This window comes from Pteropus vampyrus, unplaced genomic scaffold (assembly GCF_000151845.1).
Source record: "Pteropus vampyrus isolate Shadow unplaced genomic scaffold, Pvam_2.0 Scaffold275, whole genome shotgun sequence".
Lineage (NCBI taxonomy): Eukaryota > Metazoa > Chordata > Mammalia > Chiroptera > Pteropodidae > Pteropus > Pteropus vampyrus.
In genome coordinates, this window is record NW_011889056.1 from 480152 (window position 1) to 491331 (window position 11180).

An 11180-nucleotide genomic window follows, 5' to 3' on the forward strand; every position below is an offset into this window, starting at 1 on the left:
CAGTGGCTCTTTTTGATCCTGGCTCTACCACTCCACCAATGGCAATGGGACCCTAATGTGAAGTCACTGTTCTAGGGTGTCAGTAGCCAAGAGCTGCCAGCTGTCCTGGCACCACCTCCCCCACTCTCCCAGAACCAGTGAGAACCCGACACAGAGCTGGCTTTTTCATTCAGCCAAGGGACTCCAGGTTCCAGGCCTGTCCCGGCCCACATCCCGGGAGCAGTGGGCCTCCAGCACCCTCACTGGAGCAAGAACGGGGTGCTTCCAGAGCTATCAAAGTGAGCTCCCCAATGGCTGCGGAGGGATACCCAAGGAACAGTAAGCCTCAGTCTCCAACTCTGCCCAGTTTTCTGCGGCCGGGGCTGTGCCCTTGGAGCCCCATCCCATCCTCCCCCACGAAGGACCTCGCACTCTCCCCTCCCGAGGAACGGGACTGGTCACAAGGGTCTATGTACCTAGCCCTCAGCGACAGAGGCCTCAGAGGGCTGAGAAGTGGGCGTCTCCAGCCCCTGCCATTCACCCCTTTTCACCAGCGAACCCTTTCCTCCCTCCCAACCCACTGGTGATCCAGCCCTCAGTGTGATGGCTTGCCCTCCCAGCTGCTCAGACAGCAGCTGGACAGATGCGGCCCACTTGGGAACCAGCCTTCCCAGCAGGGCACTAAGCTTCTGGGGACATGGACTCAGACTTCTCGCTCACACCCATCTCAGCCAATTAGCGGAATTAACAAGAGGTCTACATTGTTTCAAGAGAATTTTAATGCGTCCTTGCCCACTTCAGCTGCTGACAGCCTCCAGTGTCTTCAGGAGACGGCTCCTTCATGGCCACACCCACGGAGCCCTGACGTTGCTGTCTTTGGGCCCTGGTACCCACCCAGCCTGGAGCATGGTTCCTGAGACTTAGCGGATGCCTGGTGACTTGCTGCACTGAATGGAACCACAAGCATCTGGCTGCCCCCCTGGGAGTTCCCGAGCCAGAAGGGCCCGCTGCAGCCGCCCAGGTACTCATCCATCTGGCCAAGACATTTACTCTGCATCTCGTATGTGCTAGGCACTGCGGGGGCCCCAAACAGGGAGGGTAGCTTGTGTCTTCGAGAAGCTTCCCAGCAGCTCCTTGCTCCTGCTAGGGGTCTTCCAGAGCAGGGCAGAAGGGGTGGGCGGAACCCGCTTCTCTCCAGCTCCACCACGCCAGTGGCAAACCCCAACATCAGTCCTCTGCCATCCTTCCTTCATCTGGGGACCACCCCCGTAACCATGTCACACCACTGAAATGATTCAGGTGATCCTGTCATGCCTCCTCCAAGGGAAGAGGACATTGACCTCGCTGTTTCTCCTCAGTGACACGCCAGGGAAGCTGAGGCACAGCTTTCAACTGGCCCCAGCCCTCACGTGCCCTGCCCCTAGCCGCACCCCTAGCCCCACACCCCTCCCCCACCTCAAACCTACATCTCTTCTCCCAGCACGATGAGAATGAACACAGTGAGGCCAAGGGGCACCATAAAAAGGTAGCTTGCTTTATTCTCACGATGCCAGTGGGGAGCAGAGATGGGCAGCCTGTCCTCAATCTGAGGGTCTCTGAGCCAGAGGGGATCCAGGGGGCCTGAGGCCAGCTCTCACTAAATGTGCCAGTCTCTGAGGGCTGTCTGGTACACACCTGCAAAGCGGGGTACAGGGCATCTTCTCCCCAATCAGCCCAGCTGGTCGGTCACACCTCTCACTGGGTCTAGGCCGCTCCCTCAACTCCATGTGGGTCTTGTCACCAGGGTCTTCTGCTGCTCCTCACGGGGCTTGGCTTCTGGACCTCTTACGTCTAAGCCCTCTAAGCCCTCTAAGCCCTCGTAAGAGAAGCTACACTCCACGTGGAGTCAGACACAGCCCCAGGCTCAGTTATTTCTTCTTGGATAGACACTGCTCCCTCAGTCCCCCCAATCTTGGCTCTCCCTCGGTCACAGAGGAGGCGGCCCCCAGTGTGAGCCTCACGAGCCATGTCAGAGGCTCCCTGTCCCACACCTCAGAGTGGAGGCCAGCATGAAAGCTGCTTACCATTCTTCCCTTCCTTCCCACCCCCTTCCCTCCCGCCCCCCTCCCTGTCTTCCTTCCCCCCACCCACCTCCTTCCCAGCCCTCACTAGGGGGTTCCACCTTTGACAGGCTGCCTGAAGGAGCTGCCAGCCCCCAGGGCAGGTCCACAAAACAGAAAAACAAGTGGCAAGCACAGAAGAAGAGAAAAACCACAAAAATCAGGGTTGCCTTTTTCTACAAATAGTGGAGGCTCCCAGCAGGGGGAGAAGCTATGTTCAGCTCAAAGCTGGACATTCTCTTGTGCTCAGCTGACTTCCCTGTCCCTAAGTACCCATGCTGAGAGAGCACTGGAGTGGTGTGCATGAGCGTGTGCGCGTGCGTGTGCCTGGGCTCGTGTCACACACACGTGCACACAGCTCAAGGGGTGCCCCTTCTCCTTGGGGGCTTCTCTCTGTTAAAAAAGGCCTGTGCGTACACACAGACACACACATACTAGATTCTAAGGGAAAGTAGGGGATAGGGGTTCCTGGAGGCTCACTGGACCCGGACTGGGGCAGAGGGCCCCCGCCCTGGGGCACAGCCCGGCTCCCGTCACGGTGGCTCAGACGGTGGTGACCGAAAGCAGAGGGTTGTAGACCCGCTTGCCGTCGGCCGAGCGAGTGCCGTGGGCCAGCATCTCCTGGATGGTGATCCAGTTGTCTAGAATCTTCTTGTTCCGCTTCTTCATAGTTTTGCGGTGGCTCAAGGCGATGATGTTGAGCTCAGTCTTGCTGTCGCCGTTCTGCTGCTCCCTCAGGCACTCCAGCCGGCTCTGCATCATGAACTCGCGCCGCTTCCGCTGCTCCCGGGCCCGGATCAGGTGCTGCTTCCGCTCCTCCTTGCTCCAGTAGCGGCCCATCTTCATTTCACTCACTGCGTCGTCGTCAGTGGTCATGCCGCTGCGCTCCTCCCGGATCTTCAGGGCCCGGGCTTTTAGGAGGCGATCACGCACGGGCCGCTTGGCCACATAGCGGGTCCCATCGCTTCGAACCTTGACCTTCCACTCCATGCGGGGTGCTTCGGTGGCCGCCGCTGCTCCACCCACCCGAGGGCCACCAGCCAAGACCAAGGGGCCGTGGCCCAGCTCCTCCAGGCCACGTGGCGGGGCCAACTGCAAGCAGCTGTGGTAATGCTCACTCTCCTGGCCCTGGCCTCGGTGGCGCCGAGAGAGGTAAGGGCTGCTCTCGGGGCCCACGCGCTCCAGGGTCACCCCCGTCTTGGGGCCGCGGCGGACACGCTCCTCTGAATGCTGTCTCCGACCCACCTCGGGGTCCCGAGAGAGGGATCGGAACTTGGAGGGGCTCCCCTGTGGAGGAGGAGCCGCCTTGGGATGGGCGGCGACAGGGGGACCAGCAGGGGTCCGGTTCAAGTTGGAGTTGCCAGCAGCGGCCCGCCTCAGGGGGCTCTCCGGCTGGGGCTCGGTGATCAGCGGCGTGCTGCGGCAGCTCTCCCCGGTGTTGTAGGCGCTGGTGCTGTCCTTGTCAGACTTCTCGGGCAGCTCGGAGATGTCGGACAGCTCGTGCTTCTTGGGCTCGCCAGCCCCCAGCTCGTAAAGGCTCTCCTCCTCCAGCAGCCAGGCTTTCATGCAGCGCTCCCGCAGCTGCTGCATCTTCTGCGCCCGCAGGATGTTCCGGCACTTAAACTCCAGGTGCCGTAGCTCCTCCTCCAGCATGGCCATCTCGTGGCCCAGGCTCTCGTTGCGGTTGACGTCCAGGGCGCTGTTGCCGCCCGAGGCCCGTGAGAAGAAGAGGCCCAGCTGGTTGCCGTTCTCCAGGTGGCACTTGATCTCCAGCAGCTCGCGGTAGCGCTCATACTCCTCATCAGTGAGGCCAGGGACGTCACCACCCCCCAGCCCAGCCCCCTCGGCCAGGAGGGAGTCCATGCTGAAGTGGAAGTCTCGGCTCTGCAGGGCGTCCCCCTGCAAGCCAAACTTGCGCAGAGTCCCGGGCGTGTTGGTGGTGCTCAGGGGCTCATCCCCCAGCAGATCGTGCTCGGAGCTCTCCTCATTTCGGGTGCTCTCATCAGTCCGACCCACCCCGCTGTCCAGCTCCTGGCTGTTGCTCAGGCCTGGGCCCACATCGGGGACCCCTTGTTCCTCTTCGTTTCCAAGCTGGGGCAGAAAGATGAGTCCCACTCAGTCTGGGTCCCACTGGCAGAAGGCGCCGCGGGAGGGTGCGGATCAGAAGGGCTTTGGGGTCTGGTCCACCTCTCATGTACCCCCAACCCCTCCTCTCTATCCCCTCTCTGCTTACCCTCCCCCCACCACCTGCCCTTCCCCCCTTCCTCACCTGCTGGGCGGGGGGCGATTTCAGCTTCCGCACTCGCGGGTCCCCCTCATTCTCTAAGGCCAAGTCATCCAGTAGGTCATCCCGGTCACTATCCTTCCATCGCTTCGCCAGCTACACAGACAGAACCATGCTGTCCCCACTGCCTTGAGGACGTCCCCAGACACCCCTTCAGTTGCCCCAAGGTCCCATACTCAGCCTCTTGGTCTCAATGAAGTTAACAAACCAAGAGAGGGGGTGCTCCCAGCCCACTCAGCCATCAGAGGCCAGAAGGGGAAAGGGGCCCTGGGACACCGCCAGCCAGTCATCAGTGCTAAGTTGTTAGCCCATCTGTGCCCTTGTCACATCAGCAGCTTCCGAGACAGAAAGCCCGATGTCAGGGGACCCAAGACATCCTGTCGGGCACACACACCTGGCTCTCAGGCCGGGCCACCAGCAGGGAGATGTTGGTGTTCTCCTCCTGGCTCAGGATGGCCACCGCTTCTTCCCGGTTCTGGACATCCACACCATTTATCTGTGGCAGGCCAAGGGACAGTCAACAAGGACACCGGGGCTGGTTCTGGGATGGGCCCTGGTTGAGTACCCTGGACTAGGATGGGCTTTTTCATGCTTTGGTAGGATGAAAAGAAGTGGAAGGTGCCTAGGGAGAGGACAGCCTGGCCCGTGCGTGCAAAAGTACACGTGTTCAAAGGACAGCTTGGAGTGGGAGATGTGCTCACATCTGGGGGATGGAGAGAGAGGCTTGCAAGGTGCCAGAGCAGATCCCATGGGCACGAGGGAGCCACCCAGGGCAGCCGTGAAGCAGAGATGAGACTCTGTGCAACCCAGCCCCGGTTTCAGGCGCGGCAGGGTGCCTGGCACCAGGCAGGACACAGCTGGGATCAGCTAAGGACAGGTGGTGGGTCGGCCGGCGTGGCGGGGCTTCAGGTCAGGCCTGCCCGCGCTGCTCACCTGGATGATTCGGTCTCCCTCACGGATCCGGCCGTCTTTGGCTGCAATGCTGTTGGGATTCACCTGCAAGGCACATACATCCTGGGGACTCGGCACCTCCGCTAAGGTGCCCTTCTAGTACGAAAGGGCAGCCTCACCTCAGGGGCCCCCAAAGCAAATCAAAGGCTCCTTATTTACTCCCTCGCTCCAGCTCAGACCAGCAGCTTCCAAGCTCCAAGAGGCGGGGACGGAACAGTGAAACTGGGACTAGTCACCTCTCCCCAACTCGAGATGCCAACTTGTCGACCAAAAGCTCCCAACCCCTGCCCTCCGCCCCCATGTCCACGCCCAGCTGACACTCCTACACTCTTTTGCATGGAAACCTGTTCTTTTTCGTGTCAGAGCCTAGGCATATGCAGGAAGTTGGCTACTATCCCATACTTTGCCATACTCAAAGACATCGGCAGTAGGATATTCATACGAAGGCTAATTGATTAGGGTACCACTACGGTGTGGATGGGAGCGGGGGAGCCGTCCTCCCTCCTGCAGACACACAGACATCTGCCACAGACAGGTGGGGGACAATGACCCCCGTGGGGACCAGGACGGCTGGCTGCAGGTCGTGGGAGAGAGAACAAAGCCTGGCAGGGACCTTATCCTGCGCCTCGACCTTCCTCACTGTCCCACCCCGGCCACAGGTATACTGGAGAAGGCCGCCAGACTAGACACACACTGAAGCCATTGGCCGCCCTGGCCTCGCCCACCAGCAGCAGCCTCCCTGTGATGCCAAGTAAGCCCTGTTCCTGACAGCTGCGTCATCAAGGGCGGCCTTAGAGTCCTGGGCAGTGTGGAGAGGATGAGGGGCTAGGATGAGCCAGCCCCTGCCTCAGCACCCGTGATGCCCATTCCTCTCACTGGTGCTACACAGATGGGCGTCATCAAAATCCAGCTTTGAGGTCCTAGCCCACAGGAAGACAGCATGGGGCTCCGCTACCTTCTAGAAGACCCCACCTCCATACCCCACACCTCATACCTCTCCAACGTAGATACCCAGGTCCTCTTCGTCATCGGTGCGGTAGCAAACCATCAGGCCCAGCTTGTCCCGGTGGCTGGCCTTATACAGCTCCACCTCCTGCCACAAGGGGTGCGGGGGAAGCAGAGGAAGAAAGTCCGGAAAAATGTGAGCAAGGACCCACGCTGCACGGGTGGCAGCCGCGGCCCAGCCCTGACCCACAGGGCTCGCGCTTCACCTGAGCCGAGTTTCTAGCCCCCGGTTCGAGGGTCTCGCTTACCATCCCCAAATGGCGCATGTGTCCAGTGGTCTTCCCTACCAGGAAATGCCCAAGACACATATAAGACATGGCACGTACAGGACACAGACGTATGCGAGACACAGACTCACCAACATAAACTGAACATGGGACCTCACCCGTGCCCTCCCTGACTCAGCCAGACTTGGCCGGTGAGCCTGAGTAACCAGCCACACACTGGAAAGGGCCACAAGGCCCAGCCACCTGGGGGCAGCAGGAGCCAGGCCTGAGCGGGGCTGCAGACAGCCGTCCTGGGGTTGGCACCCAAGGCCGGCTGCGAGCCCTAGCCTGACCTGGTCGCCCGGCTCACCTCATACTCCAGCTCGTCCATACGGTCTGCCTCCTGCGGGCCGCCCTCCAAGAACTCCGCTGGATCATAATACTCATGGCTGATGGGGGGGCTGCCCAGGAGAAGGGGGGGTCAGGCAGGCCATCTGCTCCTCCCATGCCCTAGCCCCAGCTCCCAGGCTGGCCAGTCCCAGGGCGCTAAGCATGGAGCCCCGCTCTGGGCGCACCCTCCTCAGGGGAGACAACCCGGCTGCCTCTTCTAGAACGCCCTCCTGAGCTACATGCATCCATGCACAGACCAGGAATGGATCTCGAACGGGAGTGTGCGGGGGTCTAGAGGTCCACACTGGGGACCCAGGCATGCCAACCCCTCCCACCCTGTCCCATACCATCCCCTCTAACCGTGCCAGCCGGCAGGGACCGACTTTTCCAAACTGTGGGCGCCCTTCCCGCCCGGCATTGGCCCCACTCATGCAACGCCCCCAGGAGTTATCCAGGCCCCGAGGACTGATAGGGAGCAGGGAAGGACCAACTATATCTCAAGTAGTGGCCCTCCTTGCCCCGAGGCTAAGTTTGGCTGCTGGTGGCCCTGGGCCTACCTCTCTGCTGCGAGAAGGGGGTCCCGGAGCCCCCTCCCTGCAGCCGGGGCTTAGATAGCAGAATGAGTCCGCGCTCACACAGTCATGAGCCAGCAGGCCAGGATGAGAGGCCCTTCTTCCGAGCAGGCCAAAGAAAGAAGCCGAAGAGATGGAAGAAATTCAGAGCAGGGAGAGAGATGAGACAGACAAGGATGCAAGAAGATTCAAGAGATGATGCTCGTGAGGCAGAAGACGATGGGGCAGCAGAAGAGAGAGGATGGAGGAGAAGACCTCAACCTTCCAGCAGCGAGGTCCCTGGATGATCCTCCCTTGGCCCTGGGAGTAGATAAATGGGGAACCTGCATGTCAGCCTCCCCCGGCCCCTTCCCCGGCTGGTGTCCAGCCTGAGGTCACAGGCCCGGAGGTTTCTGAGCCTTTGGGTGCCATAGTCAGCTCCGGAGGCCAAGGAACCTGCTTCCTGCCCGAGACGGCAAGCCAGTCGGGGTCTCCCTGCCACAGCCAGAGCTGCAGCAAGGTAGCTTCTGGGTGGCGTAGAGATGGCTGCCCCTGGTGGCATGTCCTCTCTGGAGGCAGGGCCCGGGGCCCTCCTGAGGGCGACTCACAGCTCAGACAGGACGTACGGCTCCAGGATGACCATGGGCGGGGTGGGCGGGCGCAGCTTGCCCAGCGCCATGATATGCTCGAACGTGATGTCAGTCTGAGTGCCACTGTCCACCAGCTGCAGGTCATGGCAGGAGCCATCCCCCCGGAGGCGGGGGCTTCGTCTCAGCACCTGGATCACCAGGGGCTCCTTGGAGGAGCGCAGGGCCTCCAGGGTTTGCTCCTGAGACAGCTTGGAGAGCTCCTTCCCGTTTACCTGCGGCAGAGACACGCCCCTGTGAGAATCCGCTGACTCACACTCCAATCTGCTGAGCCAAGAAATCCGCTTCCACCTTTGGCCCTGCTTACCCTTCACGCTCTCATTCCCAGGCGAACCCCACTTCTCAGCCCTGTCCCCACACACTGCTGTCTGAGGATCTCTGGGCCATGCCCCGAAGGCCGGGGAGCCCCAGTGACTGCACACTGTGTCTGGCGGGTGCTGAGGCCAGAGCTAGCATCTAGAAGATTGCAGAATCCCCCTTGGCAATGACTATCTGTTGTTCAGGAGGAAGGCCTTGACTCCTCTCCCGACGGGCGTCAACAAAGGGGTTCAGGCAGGAGGGTCGGGAAGAGTTAAGAAGATAGAGAGGAAATGATCTCTGTCCTCGAGGTAGAGGAGGACTCGCCAAAGAGAAAAGGCCAACACACAGAGCCTCCCGGCATCGCAAGGCAGCCCGAGGGTAAGGAAATGGCCCTTACACAAACACTGCCATTTCTCAGGCTCCTGATGTGCTTCTTCCCCACATCCTGATGCCTACGACCCATTTGACAGATGAAGAAACCGAGGCTCAGCAGGACAACAGGAGCGTGAGTCGATGTCATGAGCCGGGCCAGACCAGGCTGCACAGTGGTCAGACCGGAAGGGGGCGGGGAGCAGGGGAAAAAGGAGGAGGACAAAGCAGGCTGGGGCCAAGGAGAAGGTAGGACTGGAGCAGTCCTGAGGTTGGAACAGGATGATCCTGGGCAGAGGACGGAGGGCTTTCCCGGCAGAGAGCCAGGGTAGGTCCCCAGCTGGGCGAAGCAAGACATGCCCTCAAGGCACCTGGGAGCAGATGTCTGGCTCCAGCCCGGCCACTAATTTCTACAGCCTGCCTGCCTTGCACTCTGGGATAGTCACTTTCAGCATAGTGAACTCCACAGGACACACTGCGACCTCGAGGCCATCCTTGGCACAGAGGCAAGAAGACTAAGGACCAAACGAACGCAGCCAGAAGTCAGGGCATGTGTCATGCGGCCAAGTGAGGGAGAATCGGGAAGCAGCGGTTCCTGGAGGAGGGGGACAGTAGGGTCTTCAATTCACTCAGCAGCTTGTGGAAGGGCTGTTCTGGGCCTGGGGAGGTCGCACACTAGCAGCAACACCCCAAATGGCTACCTTCAGCAGGTAGGTGCTAAAACAGATCTTTGGGGGCTGCTAAGGAAGCAGAGAGCCGGCCACATACCTCCTAGGAAGGGGGACAGGGAAGGCTCCCTAAGCAGGTGGCACCTGCCTTGCATCAGGGGAAGGGAGAGGGCCAGGAAGAGCCGGGGAGGCTGGTTTGCAGATGCGAGCCAAGTCCCTCACAGTCGGCATGGAGAGGGCAGGTCCCAGGGACCCAGCACCCACCCATGGATGGAGCTTCTGCAGGATGAGAGGGAGAAAGGTCCCACTTGAGCAAGGAAACACAGGCAGCCGTGGCCAACAAGAGCCCTTGTCCGCTCGGCTAAGCTGTCCCATCTTCCCATTCTCCTTCCCATTCTCGCAGAGCCACCTCCCACCCCGGAAGTCTCAGGGGTATGGAGCTAGCTCTTCATGGAGATGCCCAATCCGATTGCAAAATCCTTTCTTCCCAGCTGCAATGTGACACAGCAGCCCCTGGGTGTCGTTCCAGGAAAGCAGGCTGTCTTAGGAAAGCACAGGGAGTCCTAGGGACCCCTCCCTGCGTGGCCAGGGCTCCTCTGAGCCATGGGACTTGAGGAATTTTCTTTCTGCTACGTGACTGTCCTTGTAGATGATAATTTCAGTTTTTATGTCTTCCCTCTCCCCAAACTTCCCATGGTCAGGTAAGAAAAGATAAGTTTTAATCAATTTTGTCTCATTTTGAAAGAAACACAAGTTCATCATAAAACAGTTGAAAAATACAGAAAACTGTCAGGTGCCTTTGGAATTTCTGCAGAGCAGCTGGAAGGAGCCTTGAGGATCCAACAGCATCCCAGGCCCAGTGGCGGGCAGCATGGAACTGGGGGGTGCAGGGAATGGGGACCAGGCTCAGCCAGGGAGCTGGGAAGGTGAGGGAGGTGTGTACCCATGTGGGGTGGGGGTGGGGATGGAGATGTAGGTGTGACTTTGGCTGAGGTGAGGGGCTCTTGGGGTAGGTGTGTGGGTAGAGTGCGTGAATTGGGTGGGCATGGTGGTCTAGATAGGACTGTGTGTGGGGTGCAGGGGTCTGGGTGCGAATAGATTGTGGTAGGTGAGGGGTAGCGCTTGGTGGCAGTGGAGGTGAGTCTATGACATCGCCTGCTTACCCTCACTGCCACAGATGCTGCGCTTTCCTGTCCGCTCATACATCCTTTCTGTGGATCGGAGTAGTAGGAACAGGTGTACTCGGCACCTGCTCATCATTTCCCTCCCCCTCCTGTCACCTATACCCACTCTAGGCCAGGTGCCCAGGTATGTCTATCCCGGCTAACGAGCCACACTCACTAGCAAGCAGACACACGCTGAGGCCCTGCCCAAGCACCTGGGCATTGGGAGCCAGGTAAGGCCCAGTGAACACACAGGGAATGTGCTGAACGTGCTAAGTGCATGGCACAGGTGGGACCCTGGTAGACCAAACACGTGGGCACCATTTCACAGCCATGATTTCCATCAGGCTCTGGAGGCCAACTGCAGGACTCGCCGAATACACTCACGCTACACCTCCATTTCTGACCTGAGGGCCCACCGAAGGTCAAGGGCTCAGGATGGGTATGGGAGGCCCAGGCTGGGCCAGGGGACAGCTTGGAGGGGAAGCCAGGCCCCAAGGGGCACCATCCAGCCTTCTCGGGGGCTCCCAGGAGCTGGTGGCCCTGAGCTCTGCTTCCCTGTCACACA

At 60.1% G+C, this 11180-nt stretch overlaps 1 protein-coding gene across 2 annotated transcripts in view; it reads right to left on the reverse strand.

Moving 5' to 3' along the window:
* Window positions 1-2119: 2119 nt before the first annotated feature.
* The window catches only part of PDZD4 (PDZ domain containing 4), a 21845-nt gene continuing 12784 nt past the window's right edge, over window positions 2120-11180 (reverse strand). Inside the window, exons 2-8 of one of the 2 annotated variants that reach the window (XM_023520661.1) lie at window positions 8092-8327; window positions 6895-6985; window positions 6308-6406; window positions 5296-5358; window positions 4757-4858; window positions 4348-4458; window positions 2120-4169 (exon numbers count right to left, since the gene is read on the reverse strand). In XM_023520661.1, the coding sequence (XP_023376429.1) occupies window positions 2622-4169; window positions 4348-4458; window positions 4757-4858; window positions 5296-5358; window positions 6308-6406; window positions 6895-6985; window positions 8092-8327 (2250 nt within the window). In that variant the 3' untranslated portion in view covers window positions 2120-2621. Of the gene's footprint in view, window positions 4170-4347; window positions 4459-4756; window positions 4859-5295; window positions 5359-6307; window positions 6407-6894; window positions 6986-8073; window positions 8328-11180 lie in introns of both variants that reach the window. The other variant, XM_023520660.1, reaches the window with a different exon arrangement.